The sequence below is a fragment of the Myripristis murdjan genome, chromosome 24, assembly GCF_902150065.1.
Source record: "Myripristis murdjan chromosome 24, fMyrMur1.1, whole genome shotgun sequence".
NCBI classification, from domain to species: Eukaryota; Metazoa; Chordata; class Actinopteri; order Holocentriformes; family Holocentridae; genus Myripristis; species Myripristis murdjan.
In genome coordinates this window covers 32,071,639-32,099,486 of record NC_044003.1, presented here as the reverse complement: position 1 = coordinate 32,099,486, position 27,848 = coordinate 32,071,639, and the positions used below count along the sequence as shown (strand labels likewise).

The following is a 27,848-nucleotide window of genomic DNA, read 5'->3' as shown; positions in this document are numbered from 1 at the left end:
AACTTATTCAGAAATCAGGGAGATAATTCATCAACGCAGCGGATCCTAAAGCAAGGGGACATCCAGGAGCCTTGGGGTTCAGGGTGGGGCAGACAAAGGAGGGATGGTTCAATCTCTCTGTTATTTTTCATTACAAATTAGCTGTATGAAAGGATATACAAGAATCAATGTTCTCCTAATAGATTTCATGTACTCCACAGTTTTCACCATACCTTCAGAATAGACAATTATATTCTATTTTTCTATTCTATTTAATTCTGCTGTTGGATATTAATGATATCTACCAACAAAAACCTGCTTGCATGATTGACCCATGATTGATCTATTTTGGGGTCCTTAATGAATAAATTTAGGGATTCCTCTATTAATAAACAATTAGTTTAGCTAAAGGCCTAATTGTATCACAACAGGCAGCTTAAATGAAAGATGACCTTTAATAAATCAGGAAAATGGGAAGTAAAGTTTCAGCTAAATTATATTATGGTCATTTTATTAGGTTAATTAAAGACTAAGTTACAAGATCATACTACTAATAATAACTGTGTTTATCTAACAAAACAATTTATAGTTAAACAGCTAAAAGCAAATATCCAGTAATTACAATTCATTAAAGTTCTGAGCATTAAAAATCAATCACTGAGCAAAAAACGGTGTATTAAAGGCTATAACAGAAGAAGAGTTTGTTTTGAAAACTTGTTGAAAGTGGCAGACAGTGTCAGCGTGCTTTATCTCTTTCAGCAGGTTGTTCCACAGCAGAGGGACAACAGCTAAGCAGGCTTTGTCACCTTTTGTTCTCATTCTGCTCTGTGGAGCAAGTGGAGGATGTCTGTCAGAGGATCTCAGGCTGTGAGAGGGGTTAGAAGGAGATAAAAGCTCAGCAGTGTATTCAGGGGCAAGCCCATTAACCACTTTAAAGGTAAATGGGAAAATCTGAACCCTTTGAAACCTGAGAAAATTCACTCACTTTTTTCAGAAATGAGGGAGAGAAGTTGATGAGTAAATTAATGACTCCAAAATAGCAAGAAACTAAAAAACAAACAAACAAAAAAAACAACCCACAAGGGAATTATCAAAAAAATTAGAAAAGAAAATAAATGGCTAGAAAATTAGCAATCAGAAAATTTGCAATCATTTGTAAAAAATGACAAGAAACAAAAAGAAAAATGTTTAGAAACTATATTTATAGTTATTATGTTATATATTTATATTTAATTACAAGAAAATCAATATAGAAGTTAAAAAAACAAACAAACAAACAAACATAAAAGTAAAAGCCCAAACAAAGTAAAAGCCCAGCCACAGGCACCAAAGAGTTTCAAAAGGTTCAGATCTCTTCTAACATTGAAGGGAAGCCAGTCGGCAGAAGCTAAAACTGGATATATGGTTATTATGTCTTTTGCTTGTTGCTATGATGAGTCTGGGCTTGGCTGCCACATTTTGGAATAATTAGATTGCTGACTTAAGCAAGTGTAATGGGAATTGCAGTAGTCATGGTGATAAATAATAAAGGCATGGATCACACTCTGCAAGTCTTTAGCTGATAAAAATACTTTTTCGAGAGAGGACTGCTTAACTACATTCACACCTCTACATTGCAGTCAAATATCACTCTGCAGTTTCCACCGTGCCGACCAATTAAAAGTGACTTCATTTATTTATTTACTTGATTTATCCACATTTAATTGCAGAAAATTTGGTGACCCTCCTTGATAGCTTTTGATAGTAAGTGGACCAACAAAGCACAGTGCAGTTCAGTTCATAGCATTTGGTGAGTATAAATTAAAATAAACTAAACTCCAATCCACAGCCTAGGAAATTTAATTCTTAAGTCATTAACCATGGCTGGCATGTTAGCAATGACATTTTTACAAGCTGATTTCATGACAGCTGACAGGACAAAGATGTTGTATTTGTTCTTGCAATATAGGAAAATGTATGACAGCTTCAGGAAAATGAAAATACTGACACTGACATCAGTGTAGAGTCTCTTTAACTGGGACCTACCATCTTTTTATTTGTGTCTCTCTCTTGTGTTTTGATCTATGCTGGCAAAAGGAGAAAACCCAGAACATTTTTTTTGATGATAAAAAGCAAAATATTCCAAGCACTCTTGAACTTTACCTCATGACTCACAGTCAAGTCAAAACAGCCTCTACATCTCCTCAACCCTGGGAAAAAGTAGTCCTCCCTCTCTCTCTCTGCCTCTCCTTGAACAACCTAAACTTTCTGTCTTTTTTTGGAAAAATAAATCTATCCCTGAAATATTAATGAACAGAAGACCTAGTTTCACCATCACTATGGATACAATTGCAGCAAAATCTCTATGCTCAGTCAATAAACAAGCCGCAGAGAGAAAGAAAGACAGAAAGAAAAGAGCAGGAGAACAGAAATGAAGTGCAAAGTAACGGCGAGAGGACATAAGGGCGTGAATAGTACAGTGATTGTTGACTACAGAGAGCTGTAAGAGACAGGAATATGAAGAACAAGCAGCGTGTGTATGTGTGAGTGTGCGTGTGTGAGAGAGAGAGAGAGGAAGAGGAAGAGAAAGATAGATGCGGTGACTGTCAGCTATATTAAGACTTGGATGGGGATCAAAGCAGCGATGTGATAGACAGATTGCTGAAAGCATCGCCTCGGAATGAATAAACAAACTGATGTGATTGAAACAACACACACACACACACACACACACACACATACACAACACACTGCAACACATGCACATTGAAAAATCTCTGTTTCCACACTAAAAAAATAAAAATAAAAAAATAACATCCATGGGAGTGTATCAAGAGCTGTGATAAATTGTCAAGGCTGCAGCATGGAATAGCAAACTGGGCTAAGACTGTATTTAACTGTGTCACCAGCTCTATCTCAGCACCACACTGACACTGCAACAGTCACTTTGAAACATCCATGAATGACAGTGGCATCATGAGGAACTCAGGTTTGGATATGAAGGTGGACTTTTAAAGTCCTGAGCTGATGCTGAGGAGTTTGCTGGCGTTTTGACAGGCCTCAGCAACACCAGCACTGTGTGTGACAAGGACGAGTGGGGCATCCACAGTCACTTTGAAAGCTCTTTGGTTATGTGTGTGTGTGTGTTCATGTGTATGCATGTGTCCAAAACAGCATTTTATTTATACACACACACACACAGATGCACACACACACACACACACACACACCTACTCCTACCACTACTACTGCTAGTACAACAACACATAATAATAATAATCATCATCATCATTACTACTAGCAGCAGTAGCAGTAGTAGTAGTAGTACATAATTTAAAATCGATTTATAGCTGACATTAAAAACCAGTACAAATAGATATCAAACACAATACTGAGAAGACAAACAGAACACCAACTGAAAAAAAAACAGATATATGGGACAAGGGAAACATAACACAATAAATAAATAAAGTGTTTGATAGCTGGTACTGAGCAAGCTAACCTGAGCTCCTCAGGCAGGTGTTCATTCAGTCTCACTCCAAACTAATAAAAGTCATGTTTTTGGGACAGAGCTTCAGCTCTTTTAGTCAGGAAGCCTTCATGTGGCCTCATCCTGGAGACCCAGTCTAATTAAAACACACTGTTACTGCGGTCATGTAGAAAACCAAGAGGTTTTACAAATGCTGATTTAGAGCATCGCTGCATCCGCGTTTGACAGTTCGCTATTTATCTTTGCTGTCAAGTGAAAACCTTGTATATTCAAAGTGTAAATTAAACAAAGAGAAACAGCCTTGTTTTTAGCTTGACCACCATGCAGCTCAGGTTTACAGAATGCAGTGCTGGGGACCCCCAGGCGTCCTTAAATGAGTGAAATCGTGAATAGTTTAATTTCACTCTAATTTAATTAACTATAAAAATTTACTGAATGAATGAATGAATAAATAAATAAATACAATTTACAGAATAATTCATTCATTAATTAAATATAATAAATATAACAAATTAATAACAATTAATTAAATATTTAAAAAAGGATTAATGAAGAAATAAATCAATGATTTTTAATTGGAAAAAAAAATAGCTTGTCATATCATTTCCATATCTTTTCAGTCTATAAGGCAACTTTGAATGGGCTAGTTGAAAAATGTTCACATGATAACTGCAGTATATTTGCTCTAGTTTTCAAGCTTTATCTCTCTAATTGCTCACAAGGACAGTGTTGGGGCTAGTGCATTACAAAGACACATTAGAGCACTCAGATCACTCTCATGTATTTGTTCTCAACTACTTAGTTATGATTAGAAAACTGACATGGTTAAGATCAGGAAAATGTTTGTCATCATCATTTAGGGTACTAAAAGGTCATGGTTAATATTGTGAAAGCTAATGTTTGTTAATATTAGCTGGGTAACGTTAGTTAATGTTTTATAATGTTAAACATGACCTTTTTTGAACCTTGACCTTTAATTATGATGATGAACCCTTTCCTAACTGTAACCATGACCTTTTCTTAAGCTTAACCAAGTTTTTTTTTTTTTTTTTTTTTTTTTTGTGGCTAACAAAGCTAAAGAAGCAAACAAAAATGGTTAAAGTAGCTAATGAGCTAATGTTAGGTAGCATTCATGTATGTGTGAACATTAACAGTCCACTACAATGGCTCTCACTGTAAAAGTTGCTATGCAATGTGTTTTTGATACAGACAGAAACATTGACATTTCAGTTTATTTGATGGTTTGCAGAAACGTAAAACAATAGCATTTTGTTCTGGCAACTGAGTTGAGCTGTGATTGTTACAATAATATCATTCTCTCACTCCTAATGAGGTCTGCTTCAGGCCCCTGGATCCCTGAGAAGGCCCCTGATCTTACAGTGGTTTCTGCAGTCTAGCAGTGTAGGAGAAGGCTAAAAATGACAGATAAGGAGTTAGTTTGAGTGAAAGTCAACTTGTTTCTTTTCCGATTTGCCTCACCTCTCCCTAACGAACACTCCCCGTACACAGCCAAACACACACACATATAATTCTTCTCCCTATTCCTTCCGATTAGACTGCTGAGTTTGACTGGCACATCTATTACAGAGTGCCCTAGCCAATCAGCTTGCCTGGATTCAATAGGTAATACCATATTAGGTTGTCAGCCTATCTGGAATTGGCTGATATTGGGAATGGGAAAATTGATCTGAAGCCGAGGAATTGAGCTGCATTACCACTGGTGATGAACGATACCTCAGCAGTGTGTGCAGTGTGGAGGCAGTGTGGAAGTTTGTGTGTGTTTTCCACAAAGGTCAGTGTGTCATGAAGGAGCAATAAACATCCAGTTCCCCAAAGTCACCCTTGAGCTTTGGGCACACAGTCACTCACCCACTCTCTCTCTCTCTCTCTCTCTCTCTGTGTGTCTCGCTCCCTCTCTCGCTCTCTCTTCCTCTTTCTCTATCTTTCTCACACACACAAACACACACCTCACAGAATGACCTCGTAATTCTTGGTCCTTTCGACATTTACGAGAAGGCAGTAGAGCTGAATCCCCGTTCAGAATCACTCCCAGCATCAATGAGAAGCAGCACTACGTAATTTACAGATGCTTCAGTCTAGTTTCTTTAATAATGACTCTGAGGTTTTATTTCAACTTGTTTGCCTTCATACTCTAAGCCTGAGCTCTGACCCGACCCGTGCCAAGTATAATCTCTCTGGACCATCAAAACGATCATTTCCAAAACAGCCTGCTTTTTATGTCATTTGCTTGTCTTTTTCATTTCATTTGGATCTTTTTATTAAGTGATGTCATATTTTCTCCCAGGCGATGGACCTGTACTACCACAGTGAACCAGATCCAGACAGCTACTGTTGCCCTGGCGACAACAGTAAGTCACCAGCAACTATGCCTGTTGTTTTGTATTCCTCTGCTTCCTCCCCTCTCCCCTCTCCATCCATCTTTCCCAGTGTGACACCACAACAGCAGCTATCATTCCTTGTTCATCTCTCTTTCATCACTCTCCATAACTCCCTAACTCCTTCAGTTTCTCTTTGCTGAGCTTTGTGTTTTTTTTTTCTTTTTTTATCAGAAGTCCTAATTTATTCTTTATCATCCATTTCTTTTTATTGTCTCATTGTCCTCCCAACTTGATGGTTGTTTATCACACACACACACACACACACACACACCACCTCACCTTACCTCATCATACCTGTGGCCCTCTAATCCAGCTCCTGACTCCTGAGATAATGACTGTTGCACACAAACCAAGATTACTATTTGTGTTTTGGCTAGGAAAGTAAAACAGTATTTAATGAGCAGTGCTGGGGAGCGTTACATTTAAAAGTAACTCGTTACATGACAGTTGTTAAAAGTAACTTGTTATGTTACAGTGCTACTTATTGAGAAAAGTAACGCGTCCAAGTACTCTAGCTTTACTAAAACTAGAATAGTGCTGTGAAGGGCCAGTGCAAGTAGGCTGTACTTGCTACCTGTGTCTCGCTTGGAAACGAGCTCAGTTTATGGAGGTACATGATCCAAAGTGGTGAGAGGTTTCTGCCTTTGTCAGTATTTTATTGTATGGATTACATGCTGTTTGAAATCTCCATGACAATTTGCCCACCTCTGTCACCGCACTCTGGATCAGTTGTGCTATTGATCCAACTGGCTGCACTGGACAATAGGAACACGAGCAGGCAAGAGTGATTTTCACCACTCACGTAACAGAACTAAAGAGATTTCATTAGAAAAGTAATCTGATTACTGAAAATTCAAACATAATCACATCACAGGGAAAAGTAATGTAAGGACAGTACTGTGGCACCTTGTAATATGTTACTCCCAACACTGTTAATGACACAAACCTGGGTACTGATCAGAAACATGATGCGGTCACTGTCTAGGATTAAACATCTAATTATGTCTCATTATGCCACTCTCCCAGCAGAAATGTGTGTATAGCCTGTGTCAGAGTGCATGCTTGATCATGTCCTAAAAACTCTTGCAGTTTTATTTCTCTTCCTTCAGGTATATTCTTTATACCTGCCTGTTTATTTATACATTACTGTATATTTTATTGCTGTGTTTTATGGGTTTGTTGTAAAGCACTGTGTAATGCTGATTTTGATAAGTGCTATACAAATTAACATTATTATTATTATTATTATTATTATTATCGTTGTTGTTGTTGTTGTTGTTGTTGTGGTTGTGGTTGTTGTTGTTGTTATTGTTATTATCACCACCTATGTTCTTCTAACCATTATGACTGTAAGTGATTCTAGTCTGGCTTTAATGATTTTTCCATCAGCATGTACCACAGCTTGACAACCCAAAGGGCAATGTGTGCACATGTGTGTATGTGCATGTGTGTGTGTGTGTGTGTGTGTGTGTGTGTGTGTGTGTGTGTGTGTGTGTGTGTTTGCGTTTGTGTGTATTTGTGTCACTCATGAATTGGCACCTATCCTCTTTTTGTCATTATCTTTCCTTTGGCAAGGAATCCCCTTGTGTGTTATAACATGAGCTCTTCTCACAGTTATCTTTGCGTATGTGTGTGTGTGTGTGTGTGTATGTGTGTGCGTGTGTATGTACAGAGAGAGAGTGTGATAACAGTGCTTTCCCTACTGCATTTCAACCCTTCCTTTCACTTTAAAGGATCCATTTCCAACAGCAAACCAGCAAATTCTGAACATTTTGTCCTTCCTAAATGTTGTCAAGCACGGGAAAAAAACAAAATTTCATAGGTGTGCAAATTTCTGGTTTATTACATAACACACTAACAGCCCATTTACTGTGGCTTTTTCACATAGGAATGATTCATAGCCACCCCTCTATCGACCCATCTCTTCACTTTGTAGCTCATGGTCGCCGTAACAACAGAGTAAGCTGAGCAGCCAGATATCCTTTTCCGCAGAAACTTCTTTTCGCTCCTCCTGGGAATTTTCAAGTTCTCCCCGGTCAGCTAGGAGATGCTGTCTGTCCACTATGTCCTGGGAGTCCTCCCAGTCGGTCCTGGAGTCCTCTTATCAGGAGGTGCTTACATCCTTAACAAGTGCCCCACACCACCACCTCTGAATGTGAAGGAACAGACTGAACCCCTCACCCTGTCATGAATGGTGAGGCTGACAATCCAGCAGAGGAACCTAGATCTTTCAGTCACTACCCAAAACTTGTGGCCACAGTTTTAGGTGCCAGCAGCTCCAGAGTGTAGTTCACTTGGTAAATTGAGAGCTATGCTTTGTTAGGGCTTGGGCTTTATTAAATCCACACATAGTGCATTCTCATTTCCTGTAATTCCTGGAACACAATATATCTTTAATATTGACCTCATGCTGCACCAGTAGGTGTAAATAAAATGTTCAACCAATAAAATCTTTATACATTTTTGAAAGATCCCAACCCATTCCATCAAATTTTCTATTGAATCATCCCTTCTTGCAGTATGTTTTGCCCCAACATAATGTTAGAACAGGAAATAGATAAAATCAAGATGCCATCTCATGGGGTCTTTCACCAGCACAGCCTGATAAAACACTCTTATTATTGCAGCACTGCACCTAACTGGTTGTCCATCTCATGACCTCTCTCACCTTCACTTGTGAATAAGACCCCAAGATGTCTCAGTGTTTCCACTTGGCACAGCTGCTCACGTCTCACTGAGACACGCACCCTTTCTCTGGGAGAGAATCATGACCTAAAATATGGAGGTATTGTCAATCCTTATCTAGTGCACACCTCTCCAGTGCACATCAGAGTTCCTGGTCTAATGAAGCGAGGAGGACAATATCATCGGCAAATAGCAGATATATCGTCCTGATGTCACTGATCTGAGTGCAGTTTGAGCTGTTCAAGTTCAAATGTTTGCTAACAATCTGCCTGCTCTGCAGAGTTACATACCCTACCTTTATCTTTATTTATGCCAAAAATGCCAACTAAAGCTTTCACAATATGCATGGACCAAAAGGTTTGCAGAGTCAGTGTGGTGGTCCATACTCTAAAGCACCTCCCACATGATCAGGAAGTCATGGTTGTAAACCTTTTCCGGATCCACAAAAAAAAAAAAAAAAAAAAAAAAATGTTGACAGAATTACCAAATTCCATTTAAATATTTGCTCAACGGTTAAACACTGGTCGGCTGTTCTAGATGTTCTCCCTGAATGTGAAGTCTGACAGCTGGTTAGATTCTCATGTCTGGCACTTTGGCATAAGCTCTCCCACAAAGGATGGCTAGTGTGAATCAATGAAAGCTGTAACACGCCCTCCAGTCCTCTTATTTGGAAACACCACCCTGTTACGCCAATACAAGGTCACTGTCCCTGAAATCCACACAACATTGAAGAGGCATGACAACCTTTACAGCTTAATAACATCCAGCGCCTTCAGCATTTTAGGATGAATCTCATCCACCCCTGGTGTTTTGCCACAGAGAAGCTTTGACCTCTGCCAAGGAGAGGCAGTGACCTCTGCCAAGGGCTCTGACAACCCTTCAATCTTCCAGCTGCACCTTGTGTCCAGAGGACATGACTGTTGAGTTTAAGAATTCCTCAAAGTGCTCCATCCACTCTCCAACAATGTCCCCAGATAACATGCACATTCATGCCTCCATGTCGTGCAGAACACTTTTTGGCATACCTGCAAATGTGTCTTGCAAAATAGTCAAGAAAGCTTTGCTGACAAGAAATGCTGAAAATGTTTTCCGCTAGTAGTGCTGTGCCCATTAATTATAGGAGTTACCAAGATGTAGAGAGAAATGTAGGCAATTAAGCTAGCTGGTGACAAGCTGTTTCCTGTGGCCACAGCCTTGGTGTTGTTACACCCTGGTGCTCAGAGTTCTGCAATTAGTGGCTTTAGAGGCACTTAAAAGTTGAAGAGTGTCACGTATGAGTCATTTTCAGCCATTACAAGAACTATCATTCTAATTGCTGAATGGTGTGTACAATAGTGTGTGTGACAGAGGGAGCGAGGGAGCAAGAGTGAGGGACAGATCCATTAAAGATAATTATGGAGAGTGGAGTCCTGGCTGTCTAATTTTACAGAGGGCACAAACAAACCCTAGCTATGCTCCGTCACACCGCTAGCTAAAAAGAAAACCTACAGAGTGATGTTATGTAACCAAGACCATCTGCTGAGTGTTACGCCCTTATTAAGCCATTAGTATGTTCAAACAGCTAGCTGCTGTGTCATTAATCAGCATTTACTAGCTGGTTTATACTGTGTCCTTCCCTGATTTCACAACAACTTTATATAACCTGTGTACTTCAGGCTCAGTCTGTGTTGGTCTCTGGCTCCATCACTCCTTAAATTCACCAGGACCTTCTCAGCAGACTGATGCAGTTTGCAAGAAAATCAGCAGCAACAGGCTCTTTCAACCTGCATCATCTACCTGTGGTGTCCTATGTTTCCCAGAGGAGCACTTGTTGCATTCAGCTGTGGGCTGTATATGAGCAAAGGAAAGCTAAACTTGATACTGGAACCTGGATGTTTATTCAGATTTTGAAAGCAGTGGTTGTGAATTGTTCTCCTTTTAAACCGTTCAGCTTCACTCTAGTGTTTATGTGTAGGTGGAGCGAAGGTAGCTGTTGTTTCTAGTGGACAAAATGTCAGAGTCACACATGTTTTGCAAAACTCATCTTGTGGCTGTGTTGTATGGGTGTCAGTATTTGTTCAAAATGGTAAATCTAGCCCTCCATGCATGAATTATTATTATTTTTTTAAGCGTTTTTCATTGGAAGCAGTACACATTCAGTGAGGATGCCAGTGGTGAATAATATAGCCAATTTGGCAATAATGTTTTGAACTATCTACAGTTCAAACACATGCACTGTCACCCAATACTCACCATGGTCCAGTGATCAAATGCCTGTTGCTATTTATTAACAATTTACTGTTGGCGATTATATTACAAGGTGGTGGACAGAGAACACAATCCCTTTACTTGAGTCAAAGTAGAGATACTCCTGCTCAAATATTACTCAACTACAAGTGAAAGTTGCTCAGACAAATTTGAGTTGATTTGAGTACTTGAGTTAAAGTGCTGGTGTACCTGATTTTAAAAACTACTTAATTATTATAAAGTACGGTTTTCTATCAGTGCATTGCTGTATTGTTTTTATAATGCATTTACAGAACCTCGTAGCTCTGTGAAACCACGTCATGCACTGACATGCTTGTAGAACCACTATGCCACACAAAGTTCTAACCATCTCCAGATTAGTAGTTTGTGCTTGGCTAACAAAATGGAATGGATGCGTTTTTCCTTGAAAACGTATGTCTTGTTTGTGCTCGGTTCACAGAGCTGGATGACGTATTTCCACTTTGACTTCGAACCCCGTTGAGAGGAGGTCCTGTGATTGGTTCTTCTCCTGTGAGGAACACAGCGTGTGGCCAATCACATTTTAGAAAAGAAAAATCCAACCGCTGACTTCAAAGCTAAATATAGTGGAGTCAAAAGTACAGTATTTGTCTTTGAAATGGAGTAGAGTAAAAGTCATAAGTTTAAAAAAAAAAAAATACTCAAGTGAATTACAGATACTCAAAAAGTATTCAAGTAAATGTTACTGGCCACCCCTTGTTGTCTGTCTATTGTGACTAAGGAGACCTGTGTCTTAGCTGCACTGAAGCTTGGGTCACACTGACACATATACATGCTCACAGGTGTGCGTGTGTGCATGTGTGTGTGTGTGTGTGTGTGTTAAATACCTCTCTTTAGTTCTCTGTGACTCAGTGAGTCACACACAGTATCAACACTGCTACTCCTTATCAGAAGCTGTCATTTAGTCTTTTCTCCCATATCTTTCATGCAGTGCTCACCTGTGCCAGCCTGCCTCTTAAGACACACACACACACACACACACACACACATACAGAGACAACAACACAAGCAGACGAGAATTTATACATAGCTGCAAGTACACACACATCCACATGGACGTATGCTCAACATGCAGGCAAATATGAAGTATCCCACATACAGACATACTATCAAACCTACAGTATTTGAGAGCTCTGAGATGAGTGTCAGAACATGTCCATTCCTTTCCATTCCTCCACTCTGTAGAAAGTGCCGAAACACACAAACATACACACTGCATAGATTTGTCAAAAATCTTCACAAGCCCCAGCACGTCAAGATGCAAAACAAACAGCAACGCCAAACACACACACTGACAGTCTACCTTGTCTGCTGGAAAAAGAAAAGCCTAGCTGTCCTCTGTGAATAGCCGAGGGCTTTATGTAACAGTGTCAATTGGTTCCTTACCACCAAGGCTCATTCACATTCAGCCCCAGACGGCCGGGATCAACTGTAGCCACAACTGGCCTCATCATCCCCTGCACAAAGGAAGGCCATTACAAGATGGAGGGATGGCAGGATGGAAAAGAGAACAGATGACTGGATGACTGGATGGATGTCATCTGCCGGACACAGCGTGAATATGGGAATATGCTGGCCTTTATGTAGGTGTGCGGGCTGTTTTTGTAGGTGTGGATGGAGGTGAGGCCATGTCCACATTTAGCCAAGTCAATTTGAAAATGTATCTTTATTTCTTAGTTTTGGCCCATACTTGCAAACCTTGACAGGCCAGAAATAGGGAGGGTTTTGAAAGCTGATTAAAATGACCAAATTATCATAGGGGGCCTATAATAAAGTTATAAAATAAAGTTGTTTCCTACTAATATAAAGGCCTGTCTGGATCTGGTGATGCCATCTGTAACTTAGGCAGACCGTAAATGTAACTGTCCTCCAGCAGAAAAAGCCCCCCTGGGGTGTTTGTGCAGCAGCATATTACAGCCTCTCGTTATGTTATACAGTTAAATGTCCTCTAGTGGTCCTGTAAATAATATATTAAGGGAGGCACAAAGCCTTCATATAGAGGATAGCAGGTTGGCTGATGGATCAATCAACCTGACTTTCTCTCAGCTGACCTGAGATCAAATCCTGTCTCAAGTAAGAGCAGCATTCATTTTTAGGTAGCTAACCTTCCTGAACTAATATTAGTGAATGTTAGCTTGTGTTTTGTCACATTAACCCTGACCTAACCTGATGGTAAACCTTTTTCTCACTTTAGTAAAGTATTTTTTAGTTGCTCACCAGCTAACATTTGCTAACACACTTCAGTTGGCTGCAGCTTGTTCAGTAAATGGTCTGTTGGGTCATATTTGAGATGCACCTGTGCACTGCAAAAACTCAAAATCTTACCAAGATTATTTGTCTTATTTCAAGTCAAAAATGTCTTATTCCTAGTCAAAATATCTCATTACACTTAAAATAAGACAAACTTTGTTTCTTGTTTCTAGCTAATTTTCACTTATTTCAAGTGAAGTTTCACTTTTTCCACTGGCAAATCTTGCCAATGAAACAAGCAAATTTTCACTTGTTTCAACTGAATTTTCACTTGAAACAAGTGAAAATTGTCTAAAAACAAGTTACTTCTGAGGTGATCATGTCTTATTTTAAGTGTAATGAGATATTTTGACTAGAAATAAGACATTTTTGACTTGAAATAAGACAAATTATCTTGGTAAGATTTTGCGTTTTTGCAGTGTGCGTTGCATGCACTACTAATTTAAGAAATGCTCCTGTTGGTCATGTTAGAGCCATGGTCATATGTGGTTCATATTTGGAAGGACCCACAGTATGTAGTCGTATGGCTTGGATGACTTGTTGCCTTAAACATGACTTGCACTGTATTTTGTGTAAATCAAATAATATACTGAATCATCCAAATCACGAGCAAAACAGAAGCAGTCAGTCTAAAGGTGCTTTCAGTGATGATCCCACTAAGTGTAGTTCATTGGCTGTTCAGCAGTAACGGTGATAGTATAGATCCCTTTTTGTGTGTGTGTTAATGTTTGCGACAAAATGTAAATGAATGAGCAGATAGTGAAAACTGATCAAAACATGGGAAAGACATCTGAAGCGATGAAACTGCGGCACAGAGCAGCATAACAACTGACCAAGTATGTTTTTGCCTTCCGCCCACACTAAGCCATCGCTGTGCACCTGGGAACAGGGGCTTTTGGAAACCACTTGACAAAGTGTGTCAGTTTGAAAACACTTTCTGAAGGCACTGTAGAGTTGACAGGATGTGGATGGGATGGAATGTGGATGGAATACCAAAATGGCGTCTTCATATTTACCTGGCTTAGTGTGGACATGGCCTTAGTGGGCAGAGGGGAGCTTGCATGTGTGTGTTAGTGGGTGCTGACACCACAATGCCACCTGCTAACACTGTACCCCACTCCATCCTGGACCCAGTGTTGCCAGGGAGTGGAGTGACCTCCTTTCTTTCCTTGATGCTTATAAAAGGGCCCCTAGAATGTGCGTTTGTGTGTGTGTGTGTGTGGGCTTGTGCATTTGTGTGTGTGTGGTTGGGGTGGAGTGGGGGGTTCTGTTTGTGAGTCAATGTGGGCCTTAACCCCACAGTGCCACTGTGGGGTTGCATAAGGCCTTAGCATCACACACACACACGGACACATGAACACACACGAACAGTGCACACAACTTGTCGATTCTGGAGCCTCCTCTCATTCAGAGCAGGCCTGGGAGCCCAAAGGGGGAAGACGGCCAGAGAGGAGAGAACACTCAGTGCTTTTAGTATCTCTCTCTCGCTCTCTTTCCCCCTCGCTCTCACTCTCACTCTCTTCAACACCTCTCTCTCTCTCTCTCTCTCTGTCGCTCTCTCTCTTTCTCATTTCATTCACTTTTGGGCTATGGTCACAGACACGGATGTAACAGTTTTGCTTTTACAACACTGCAACAATGGCAGGTAATGTAATCGTCTTCATCTTCTTCTTTCTTTTCTTCATCATCACCTTTATTCCTCTCCTGTTACGATGCAAAGCTAAATGGATGCAGAGTTCCCTCTTTTTTGGTGTTATTTGTAAATTTTTTATATATATATTTCTCCATTCCTTACTACATCAGGTATGCAGCAGAGTTTAAAGGACCAGGGATTTGGAATGTTTAGCAAATTGATTACAATTTTCCCACATTTTATATTGCAACAAACCATTTTGAAAATCAGTGGGGGGTTCTAAAGATTTCACAACAGATAATCAAAATCCCTCCATTTTCAAATGTGAGTTTTTAGTTGAACACCAACTTTCTAATGTTCTGCCTCTGCAGCTAACAACGTCATCAACATTCACAAAGCACAGCACAGCTCTCTCTCTCTCTCTCTCTCTCTCTCTCTCTCTCTCTCTCTCTCTCTCTCACACTCACTCCTGTGAAAAGCAAACATTTCCCTGGGAACTGTTTTCCCTGGCAGAGGGAGCGTTTCACTCAGACCAGTTTCAAGTCACCAACACACAACAGTGCTGCCTCTTTTAGGAAAACTAATGTGGACGACTTTATTACAATGATGGAATACTGGAGTGAAGAAAGTTTGAAGTCTCTGATAGTTCATTTTCATATCATAGTGGAATGAATGGAAACCAATGGCTGGGTAAAAGGTAGAAAAATACAACTGCTTGCTATGGGAAAATATTAGCAGAATTTTTTTTGCAGATTTTTAGATATTAGGCTGAACATGCAAAATCACTGGTAGGGTCCTTGAACATCACAGTGCAGCACTGCAGACTGTGAGTGTCCTTATGCACATCTATGCAGGGCCTAGAAAAGTTTTCAGAATCAGCACTTTTTCCATGCTAATGCATGCTTTGCCTGAGTTATTATTCCTGTGTTGAGAGTGCAGTATGGGATGTGGAAGGTTTTACGTGCTTGGTGCATGATGCTTTAAAGTCAAGGTAAGATGAGTTGTCAGTTCAAGCCCCACAAGGGCTGCACGCTGCAGTGCCAGTGGTGAAATGTTGTAGATGAAATGGCGTCAATGTGCCGTCTCAAGGAGAAATTTCCTTTTTTAACAAACTGCTGTAAGTTCTTTTGGCACAGAGAGGGAGGGGGTGGACACCTTGAGGGAATTTGGGAAGTGCTTGATGTGCCCTTTTCTCTCTCTCTCTCTCTCTGTCTCTCTTTCTCTCTCACTCCTACCATAGGTGTGTGTGTGTGTGTGTGTGTGTGTGTGTGTGTGTGTGTGTGTTCTGTCAGTCTCTCTGCAGGTTTGCTTTGCCCTCTAGCTGTGTGCGTGCGTGTGTGTGTGTGTGTGTGTGCGCGCGTGTGCGTGCATCAGGTGTCTATGGGGTATGGATTAATAATAGATCTGACCTGAGTTGAGGGAGAAACAGAAACAGTGCTAAAAAGTTGAGGCTATTTTTAAAAACTGCAGTCACACATGCAAGCACATGATGATTCTTTCAAAGAGAGAGGGTGGAGTTCAGGGGGAAAGGAGCACACAGAGCTTTCCCTAACTCTCACTTTCTCTCTCTCTCTCCCTCACACACACACACACACACACACACAGGCATCTTTCAGTGATTTATGAATGAGCCATAATTGCTGTTCCTCTTTGGCTTTGCATATTTGCAGCCCAGTAAAGATTACACACTCATTAGCTATCATACAAAAGCGCACACATTTTTGCATCCCCATTAATCACCACTGAATTTAACTCTTGGAAATGGTAAATGCAGAAATCTTGCAAGGTCTAATATTGCATGTACACACAAAGTTCCAGTCACACTATTAATGAAATTGGCTACTGCAGTTGATTTTTGTCTAAAGATGCTATTGGACAGGAGGAAAAGCAGAAACAGCTTGGGCTCACATTGTGTTTGTCTTTCATTTTCCCACTCCTTCATCTCTACTCATCTTCCACCTTCCTACATTGCCCATCTTCCTATGTCTTTTAGGAAACGCGGCTTCTCATGTTTTCAAAGCAACCAATCCAAATGTTCCGTAATGTCCCATTGATCCATTTCCTTTTATTTGCTCTCTCTGTTCTCTCTCCTCACACTAAAGGTGCTACATTGTCACACTGGCATGGACAAAAAAAACAAAACAAAACAAAACCAAAAAAAAAAGAAACACTATGCTGGGAACGCAGCCGGGTGCACAGAGGTGCCAGGATGGGGGAGAGTAATTAATTCATTGACTGGGATAATTAATATGCTCTGAACTTCTTGTCAGCTTTCAACTCTGAATTAAACTCAGTGTGAACTTGATTAATTTCCAAACCTATAGGTAGTTTTTTTAGCATTAATGTTTGATAGGTGAAGTCAGGTTTTTCATTCAGCTGATGGCTGGGTCTGACCCTTGTTGCCCTCAACTGCTGTTGGAAATATTGAAGTGATGAGTTAAGTGCAATGATGGGTTGTGCATATGTGCATATGAATGATACAACAAATTGCAAATAACACCAGGAAAGTGAAAATGATAGTACAGGAGACGTATTTTACAATTATATTATGGGTAAATAAAAAAAAAATTAAAAAAATTAAAACATTTTGTTTCATGTTTATAATTTCCTTGCATGTAATGCTGATGCATCTGCAACAGCTTTGTAGCTTTGTTCTAATTTCTAAAAGTTACTTCAAACCAAATAAGAAAAAAATACATTTTGTCCCAGGAGTCCCGTGACCCCTGAGGCACAAAGCAGGAGCTCTTGAGGAGCATTTGAAGGTAGCAGCGTCCTCCTTGAGGAATGCTCTGAAACAGCACAGGGGTGGAAGGAAAGTAGAGAGGCGGGACGTCCCCGCCCTGCAAGCGTCCGCTGGTTCAAAGTGTCTGAGAAGTAGAATGCGGTGTCTAGTTCGAAAACCCTCCCTGCCGAGGAGCCTACAGCCTCTCTGCCTTGTGTGATTCAAGACCAAACATCCCTATGAAAGACAAAACGACCGCTCTGACTTGTAAGTAGGCTGAATATTCCTTTGAATGAAACGACTGGCCTCATCTAAGTAAAATCTGCTGCCGCTAGTCTGCTTATTTTATGTCTGTGAGTCGTTTTGGGCATCAGTCCAGTACCGAGTATTATTTATTGTAATATTTGAATAATATCCATGTAAACATGTATAACAATGTTTTCTTTTTCGGACGAGTAGCCTGACATTATAGTCTCTTTATAGTCTCTCTTAGGCCATTTTCTCTGTTTATGAAATATCCCGGTGTGGATGAAAACGCTGGCAGGCATACGTGGAGGCGCCTCTGTCACCCCCGTTAGCCCGTGACCTGGATTTATGCGGCTGTTATCTATGCAAATGCCCTGACTGGTCTGGGGTCTGCTCTGTTTAATGTGACAGGAAAGCCCTGGAAAGTGTCTTATCCCACTTGTTGAACCGCGCAGCGCTATAGCTGCCTATGATCAATAAGCGCTGAGATGAGGACTACTTCACATCTAAAAGGATAGTTTGTGCTCAACAGATTTATGCCGCTGGATTTTTATTCCTCCTCATACTAGACATATCTGTTAGTATGTTGTACCATATCTGAGAAAAACGCACTGCATTTTAGATGAGACAGATTACACCTGCAAAATTGCCTGCAATGTTTTTTTTTTTTTTTTTAATCGTTAAATTTAAAAGTAAAAATAGACAATGCTGGCTAACTAATAAAGTATAAGTAAAGTATTTGTATGAGTATGTAAGCTACAGTTTGTTTGCGGGTGAAAGTTGCAGCTGTCTTGCTCCATACTGAGTCATGGGTGTTCTCTCTCATACATTTTCCAGCATTATGCAATCAGCAATACTCCCTTAGGCAGTTTTAGTGTATGTGTTTCCTGTAATATTACCAGTGGATTTTCTGTGGAAATCGTTCTTAGCCTGTAATTGTAGTACCTGCATGTTTGTTTGTGTGTGTTTTCCCGGCAGGGTTTGCTTGATGGTTAGGCCTATAGGCTCCTGTGTTCTCCGAGGTGCATTCCATGCATATCAATCTGTGCATTCTATTCAGGACTGTAGCTTCTGTTAAGATGTAGGATTTGAGATACAACTTAAACATGTGCCTTGTTCTTACATAACTGTGACTAACCGAGCCCGTATGGGCTGTGTGCTATATGCGCCCCCCCCCCCAAAAAAACGGCACGGCAGCGTAATTACTTTTCCACCCAATTATCATTTTAACAATCGCATGCTAAGTTCTTTTTGTCTTATTTCTGGGAGACCTCCTAGTATTTAAAGATAGACTGGGATCCTCCTTTTCTACCCCCCGCTGTTTGATTTATTGAGTTGAATACATTGAGGAGTGAGTTTTCATTCGGTACTTTTCCACTACCAGCGGCTTTTCTTGGCATCTGCCACCCCCCCTCCCAGCTCTGCCCCGGCTCTCCTCCTAGTCTTTTGTCTACCCAGGGAACATGCGTCATCCCCGGGCATTTTGATAGAGAAGTAGCCAAACATTGAAGCCGATATACTTAAGAGGCTATCCGGTGCTTTCTCTGCAAAAGACCTTGCAAACTCCAGTGTGTGGTGTTTTCGTGGATTAAAGTGAAGTGGAAACACTGAGTGGATAGCTCGCCTGATTTTTAAGAGGCCTATCTGAATTGTTTTTTTTGTTTTTTTTTCTTGTGAACTTCTACATGTAACAGCAAAAGCTATAATCTGTGCTGTTCTCTGGAAACATTAAGGAACACCATATATTGTTTAGTGCGCACATCTGGATGCCATTAAGTTATTTTGGCTGGCTTGTGTTGCCTGTATCTCTGCAGTCCTGGTGACCGTTTAGATCGAACCTGTTGAAAGACCTTACTGAGTGACTTATGGCATATTTTGAAAAGAACCTTAGAAGTTGCATAAATTTCTGTGCAGAGAGTACATATAAGGCAGCGATGGCAAAAAGGTTTTTTTTTTTTTTTTTTTGCTGTCTCTTTTCTGTCTCTTGTTACGCGATGCGTTTTGACGCAAACAGAGGTGCGGCGGTGACGTGTGCGAGCGCAACGGCCTATGATTGGCCGAGCAGGGGATCGCTCATTTTCTCAGGGTCCAATAAACAGAATGGAACGTTGACACAGCGGCACGCCCACTAGGTGGCGTGAAACGTCACGACACACCCTAAACAGAAAGAGAGAGAGAGGGGGCACAGCTCCTCCCTCTTCCTGACCTCTTATAAAACAAGACCCAACAGCAAGAAAGTTATAGTTTAGCTTTGGACCACACATCAGTGAAGAGCTCATTTATCTGATTGTTACAAGAATGACCATCAAAACAGAGGCAGAAGGTGCTGTCCTCACCTACTCCAAATCAAGAGGACTAGTGGCATTACTCACCGGTAAAGGATGACCACAGAGCTCAAGTCTCATTAGATTCTTGAGGAAATGGAATAACATATCTTGCCTTTTATTTAATTTCCTAAACCTTTTTTTTTTTTTTTTTACTTTGTGTTGCAGCTTTTATGAAACAGAGGAGAATGGGCCTGAACGATTTCATTCAGAGACTTGCCACAAACTCCTACGCCTGCAAGCAGTGAGTACTATCTGACTCAAATTATTGTTCCGCATTTAGAGAAGGACATAACATTGGGAAACGCAGTCACACATGTAATGTTTCAAAATCTTCAAAATTGTTTTGAAATCAGTGACTTAATATGACCCTCGGTTCTGCTGATTTTTGGATACACAGTTATATTCTTTCAAAGTGGTGCGGATGGGCTATTGTATTAAATTGTAATTTGTATTAAATTCATTATGTGCTTTTTTTCCTGTGTTCCCAGTCCGGAGGTTCAGTCAATCCTGAACCTGAGCCCTCCTCAGGATGCTGAGCTCATGAACGCTAACCCCTCTCCTCCTGTAAGTATACTTGTCTGTGTTTTCATAGGACAGAAACAAGAGAAAATTTCTGTTTCTGTTTGTAAACATTTGCATGCATACTTATGTAACTTGTTTCATTTCTATGCTGCAATGTTGCTCATGTGCACACACAACATGCAACTAGATTGTGCCTCTCTTTGTGTATACTGTAAGGTTACTGTATATAGATGACATAATGACTCTAACCTCTTCTCCTTCATCCCTTGCTGCCGTCTGCAGCCCAGTCCATCCCAACAGATCAACCTCGGCCCATCCTCCAACCCAACAGCCAAGCCCAGCGATTTCCACTTCCTCAAAGTGATCGGCAAGGGCAGCTTCGGCAAGGTTCTGCTGGCACGCCACCGCACAGATGACCAGTTCTATGCGGTCAAAGTCCTACAGAAAAAGGCCATTCTCAAGAAGAAGGAGGTGAGACTGCTGCATAGGCAAAAACACACACACATACACACATCTACACACCCACAAGGTCTGTCTAACCTCTTAACCCTTTGTGTCCCTTAGGAGAAACATATCATGTCAGAGAGGAATGTGCTGCTGAAGAATGTCAAGCACCCGTTTTTGGTTGGCCTGCACTACTCCTTCCAAACAGCAGACAAGCTCTACTTCATCTTGGACTACATCAATGGAGGAGAGGTGAGTTTACGGGGATAACGGAGAGATATAGGAGATATTTGATGAGAAAGCTTACAGGACTGTCCCACTGATTTTGCATGTTTACAGAATGTCTACAAAACACACATTCTTCATGTTTCTGCGCATCTATTCTCAACACATTGAATTTAAAAACTTCAAGCCATTACTTTCTATTCATTCCACTTTGACATGAAAAGCAAAGACTTTGAACTTTGCATTTGCAAAAAACTTTATTTGCAGAATGGTTTGTTGCAATGTAAAAAAAAAAACAACAACTTGTAACTAGTATCTTGGGTAACTTGTAGTAATAGACCACACATTCAAAGTCACCGGTGGGGTCCTTTAAGACGGAGGAAAGGGGAAGCAGGGAATCTTTGAGATGGATGGATGAGGGAAGCAGGCAGGGAATGATGGAAAAACAGAGTTATTAGAGGGGGAAGGGATATGCATGAGTGCATATAGCAAAAAAAGGTATTAAGTTGATTGTTCAATGTAGCAGGAATAATAGATGAGAAAGAGATGGAAGAGATACAGTGGACTATGGAAGAGGAGAGAGACTGGACAAGCTAGTGCCAGAATGAGAAGAGAGAGAGATGAGATCCACAGAGAAAGGGGATATCCTGTCATGCAAAGCAGAATCGAAGCCGTGGCTCTCTGTCTTTCTTTTCTAAAGGAAACACCTCTCAGGAAATCATTGGGTGGATGGGGACAGAGGGAGAGACGAGGGCCAGAATTAGCAGCGCCGTACAGACTCGCTGTGTGTTTAATAGATCTAATTTCCTGTGATTGTCGGACGAGCAAAGACAGTCCTGATTAAATATGCTCCTAATCAGGAAACAGGACACATTTCCTTTTCCCCTTTCCCTTTTCTTCCCCTTGTCCCTCCTCCATCCCTCTTGTATCTCCACCATTGGCCCTCATTTCATCCATCTTCCCTTGTCTAGCTTTCATGCTCTCGCCTTCCTCCCTCTCTATTTCCTGGTTTTCTCGCTGTCTCTGTCTGTTTATCTCCCTCTCTGTCTGATGCTTTACCTCTCCTCTGGCTTATTTCCTATCTCAGCTCACATCCAATCCAGTGTCATTTTAGGATATACTGTAAGCGCAACCTATGACCTGTGCCGTATATTTCAGTTTTCTGTCACTACACATGAATTAGTTCAACTCTGCACTTAAAATAACTAACTCTTTCTCTCTCTTGTCCCCTCTCTCCCCCAGCTGTTTTACCACTTACAGAGAGAACGTTGCTTCCTGGAGCCCAGAGCCAGGTTTTACGCCGCAGAGATCGCCAGCGCACTGGGCTACCTCCACTCCCTTAACATTGTCTACAGAGACCTAAAGCCAGAGAATATCCTGCTGGACTCCCAGGGCCACATCATTCTCACGGATTTTGGCCTGTGCAAGGAAAACATCGAACCCAAAGGGACCACCTCCACCTTCTGTGGTACGCCGGAGGTAAGGACAAAATCTCTAGAGCTGTAAAAATGATTTTCCCTCTCATCTCAATATTATTACAGCTCTCGGTGCTAAAATATCTAACCTTTAATTGTATTTTCTGCCTTTTTCTCTGCGCAGTATTTGGCTCCTGAAGTTCTCCACAAGCAGCCGTATGACAGGACAGTAGACTGGTGGTGTTTAGGAGCTGTGCTTTATGAGATGCTCTATGGCCTGGTAAGTACGACTGTACAGTAACTCTATGAATACTTTCCAGTTGGTATATGCAGTTTGAATTAGAACAAAGATCTAATTCTTATTAAACTCCCAATAATATATTCAGCATGTCCCTGCTTGTTTTTATACCTGAATACATTTAGGATTTTAAAAGATGGTTGTTTTTGGTGATACTGATTCCCTGCCGTGTATTGACCAGAATGCTTATCGATTGTTTGTCCCTCACCAGCCTCCGTTCTACAGCCGTAACACAGCGGAGATGTACGACAACATCCTGAACAAGCCACTGCAGCTGAAACCCAATATCTCCAACGCAGCCAGACACCTGCTTGAGGGCCTGCTGCAGAAAGACCGCACCAAGAGGCTGGGCTGCACAGATGACTTTGTAAGTGTGCACGTATATCTGTGTGTATGAATTGAAGAGGAATTATATTGTACCTTTCACACTTGCTAACTAAGCCCCGGGCTAACTGTAACCAAGGGCTTAAATTAACCTTGACTGAAACTTGCACTTATTTACTCAGACTTTACAGTAATACCTGGGTTAAGGATTCACACTTGAAAATCAAAGCCCAGAGTTAATGCCCTCAGAACACTTACAGCCCAATTTTGATTGGACAACAAACATTCTGTTACTGCTGTAACCATGAATTACTCGATAGACCTTAAACTTGACTTTCTGGGGATATCCCCACAAAGTCAGGGGTAACCCTGCTCTGGAGTGGGGTTTAGTTAGCCCTGGGCTAACAGTGGGGACATCCCACACTTTAAGTTCTAAGTGTGAAAATACAGTTAGCCCAGGGCTAATAGAAGTTTTAGCTGTGCTAACGAACTAGGGTCTTAGCCCAAGTGTAGCGTGAAAAGCCCATGTTTGTGTTAATACCAATGACTGTCTCATCTATTAAATTACCTATGCATCTGTCTGTTTCCAGATTGAGATTAAGAACCACATGTTCTTCTCCCCCATCAACTGGGATGACCTCAATGCCAAGAAGCTCACCCCTCCCTTCAACCCCAATGTGGTATGTTCCTTTTATGTTCCACTGACGATAGCAGCTTTGTTATTTTCCATACGAGGAGGAGTGTACAGACTTGCGCTCCCATTTTAGGGCTTAGTGTTTACATTACAGCCAAATACAATCAGATTCATCATTCTCTTTGTATATATGGCAAGGCATTTTGACTAGATACCTATATGACTCTCTCCCCTTCTCCCCCTTTCCAGACGGGTCCTAACGACCTGCGGCACTTTGACCCAGAGTTCACAGATGAGCCGGTGCCCAACTCCATCGGCTGCTCCCCAGACAGCGCTCTCATCACGGCCAGCATCAAAGAGGCTGCTGAGGCCTTCCTGGGCTTCTCTTATGCTCCGTCTATGGACTCCTACCTATAGGATTTTAACACAGGCACTCTCTATGGACACCACTTTAGACCTGTAGGACCCCATATTCCTTTGGGATTCCTTAAGGGACATGAACTGTGTAGTGTCTGTGGACTTGCATCTTGCCCCCAAACCCCACATTTCCCATCTGGATGATGGACATTGTTGACCCCATCCCAACAACTCTGCATCTCTTAATTCTGAATCTGCTCTTTATATGTATTTACCATAATCCCTTCGATTGCCAACTTGAATCCAGTTGAGAGGACTTGCTGCAGTCTGCCATATTATAATGACTCGTTGGGGTTGATATGTCGTCCTTCATCTTAGAGCTCTGATTTACAGAGGCACAAATTCTTCAACCCTCCACAATGGACATGAACTTTTGTCCTTCTCCAGCCTTCAAGCCCCCTGTCTCTTACCTGATAGTGGAGGTCATTTGCACATAGCTCAGGCAGCTGAAAAGGCCCCTCGCCCTCTGAAGCTACAACTCAAGCACACACTCATACGCTGTTTCCACTCTTTCTCAAAAGAGGAAACCTTACAGGACCAGCCCATAAAATGATTTCTGTCTTCATCTATGTAGCAAAATATTCATCCTCTTTAGAGGTTTTGTCCATCCCACATGGGGGCCTGTCAGTGGAGTTGGGCTGAGTAGTTTGGAGATGATGTTCATTTTGGTGCTTTAGTTTCTTATCATTTGTTTTCAGTTGTTTTTTTTCCAGAAAAGGGAGATATTTATAGCTGAATGTTACAGAGGGGGACGTTTTTGCTCTTAAAGGTGCCTTTATTATTTCTCACCACCAGAACTCAGATCTTTTGGGTTTGTCTTTGTCAACCATAACGTCACCCACTTATGGTCAGTCCATGTTTCACTTGACTACAGGAGTTTATTTATGCGAGGAGTTGTTTGTCAGTGGATAGGAATGTTCTAGCACTAACTTAGTACCCATGTTTCGTCATTAACCGGAAGGATGTAGGAACTCGAACAGTGTCAACTTCCATCTCTTCATTTGCACATGAACTGATAACGGTAATGCTGAGAAAGAGAAAGAGAGAGTGCTGCTGCTATAACCTGGTCGAGAAAAGGAGCAATATGTTCCAAAGTGTTCATGTAGTTCTGCTTGCCAACCAAGTCCCCATCGTATAGTCTTCCATTCACCTCACGATAACCGCGGCCTGCATCCGGGCTGCTTTGGTAACATCTTAACTAAACATTCCATTTTAATATTGCTGTAATGCAGTTTAATGGTATTTAAGTTTGTTTGTATATTTGGAGTTATGTGTACTAGTTTTAATGTATATTGGACGAAAAACGACTAAAGGTATGCTTAAATGTGTATATGTAACAATTTATGTCAAATGTACTGTAAATTGTAAAATTGTTCCAGATTTATGTGACCATGTTTGGTTTGCAATAAAAAAGTTTAACTTTATTACATCTTAGTACTGTGTTTGAGCTAGATTTTTGTACCTCACATTATTAAACTGAAAGAATTATCATTTAATCATTATCATAATAATCACTTGCCTATATTACTGTAGAAAATGTTTTAGATAACCTTGTCTTAACCTTGCCAGTGCTGCTAGCAGAGGTATTAATATGAATCGCCCCATCTGGTTAAAGCCTCATGTTATGTTGCAATTCTAGTAGGAGTACATTGAAACTTGAGTCATGAACTGATCAACATGTCCGTAGAGAACGGGAACATCAAAGTGTTTCTTAGTTGTACATTACAATGCCAAATGTTAGGAATGAAGATTAAAAGGTAAATATTTGCTTGGTGAAGTGTTAAGAGCAGCCAGAGGACTAGGCCTTGTTGATCAGAGGTTGAGGCATTGACCTCCATCAAATGTGTCACATCAGTGCAGACTGGACTTCAACCCCCTGTGTGCGTCAGCAGCCTTACACAACAACGCTCGTGAGGTCCAAGTGTGCGTATGTGACAGAGAGGGGGTGTGTGCATGCATGTGTCTACATGTTTGAGGGCAAATTATTGGCTGGCCTCAGACAAACTGATAAAGCCACTCTAGGTCAAAAGATACCGTATGTGTGACTCCAGTTCAGCTGAACAACTGAACTTTCGCTTGGAGGAGTGCTGGTTTTGGATGCAGAAGATGCACATGACTCAAAGTAGGGCAGAGTGATATGGACAAAATCAAACATCATAATATTTTGCCCTAATCCCCTGATAATACATTCTGACAATGTTGTAGGGATGACTATTGATGCTTTCAGTATTCAGACAATGAGATTAGCGATGTTGATATGATGACCGAGCAGGTAGAGGCAAATAATACAGAACAGTCTAATAAGTAAAAAACAAAAATGTATCCCTATTCTCTAATGCAGCCTTTAAAACCAGGGAAATACAGCATTTATGCCATATGACGATAAGAATGGCACAATATGGTTATATTGATATGTCACCCAGCTGTAATTCATAGTTAATATAATATAATATACTATAATATAATATAATAGCACAGGAAGACTGTATCACTACCTGAAATTTGGAGTGCCTCTGAGCGCGGGGAGGCAGGGGGTATCCCCAGTACAAAGAGCAGTACCCAGCAAACCCCAAAATTGTGTGTGTGTGTGTGTGTGTGTGTGTGTGATGGTTGTGTTTGCACTGAAGTTAATGTGAGTATCCAGAAATACTCTGGACATTATCAGTGTACATTCATCATGGTCATGCTGCGCTGTAAAATTCCACGGTGCTAAAGCCAAGCCATACTTACGTCTGTTGGCTTCTTAGTAGCTGGTAATAGATTGCCATCTGTTGGTCAGCCTCTGCCAGCAGCCAAACTAACTAAATGAAAATTGGTTTAACATTATGAATGTTTAGTATTAGAAATGGATTTTGTTTAATGATTGTTTCAACTTGCATGCAATATTTAAATCCCTTCATTGTTTGTGTAAGGCTCGTGAAATGACAGGTTTTTAATGACTTAGTTATGTAGTGAAGTTATTTACAAATCAAAGGCAAATGGTTGATGCATGTAACTTTGTTTAATGACTTTTGGAGGCTGTAAGGTAAATATGGACAGAGTAAAAACTATCTTTCTTTACATGTAAATCTTAAATGTTTTTGCATAAACATGTCAGCTTAAAAACACTGTGTTCCAAGTGCATTTCCACTGGTCCAGTGAAATAATGGCCACACATTGTACAGATGTCTTTTGAAGTTTGATTTCTCTCTCTCTCTCTCTCTCGCTTTCTCTCTCTCTCTCTCTCTCTCTCTCTCTCTCTCTCTCTTTCTGTCATCAGCTGACCCAAAGAAAAGGACAAGAAATTAAAAGACAAAGGGTTTAAATATACATCTCTCGGTGATTTTACAGTCTCTTAAGCTTGTGTCTGTTGATAAACAGGCCCTAACATGTTAGCACAAAGAAAAATGTGATGAAATCAAATACACTTATTGAAACCATGCCACATTGTCCATGTAAAGGTACATTAACAAAGACTACATGCAACTATGAACCAAGGAAAGACAATTACTGTGTGTGCCATCTTGGACCACGTGCAGTATGAGGTGACTTTGGGGCTGTGTAGAGATGGCTTTCCTCTGCATCCATGTTGATTCTGACCCATAATGCAATGGC

The 27,848-nt window shown here is 40.9% G+C and overlaps 2 protein-coding genes across 3 annotated transcripts in view; both read left to right on the top strand.

The window, feature by feature from the left end:
* Positions 1-6,174, top strand: part of LOC115355908 (uncharacterized) — a 52,640-nt gene extending 46,466 nt beyond the window's left edge. The window contains exons 7-8 of the mRNA XM_030046829.1: positions 5,754-5,817; positions 6,161-6,174. Of these exons, the coding sequence (XP_029902689.1) occupies positions 5,754-5,817; positions 6,161-6,174 (78 nt within the window). The remainder of the gene's footprint in view (positions 1-5,753; positions 5,818-6,160) is intronic.
* An 11,386-nt stretch (positions 6,175-17,560) lies between these two features.
* LOC115356184 (serine/threonine-protein kinase Sgk1) lies at positions 17,561-25,552 on the top strand. 2 transcript variants are annotated; one of them, XM_030047246.1, is made up of 10 exons: positions 17,561-17,669; positions 20,141-20,216; positions 20,464-20,539; positions 20,780-20,968; positions 21,062-21,193; positions 22,409-22,645; positions 22,766-22,861; positions 23,091-23,246; positions 23,794-23,883; positions 24,087-25,552. In XM_030047246.1, exons 1-10 carry the CDS (start codon positions 17,642-17,644, stop codon positions 24,252-24,254), a joined length of 1,248 nt encoding a protein of 415 aa, XP_029903106.1. In that variant the 5' UTR covers positions 17,561-17,641; the 3' UTR covers positions 24,255-25,552. The 2 variants fall into 2 exon arrangements, with proteins under 2 accessions (XP_029903106.1, XP_029903105.1); XM_030047245.1 differs by lacking the exon at positions 17,561-17,669 and adding an exon at positions 19,887-20,022.
* Positions 25,553-27,848: the final 2,296 nt, after the last annotated feature.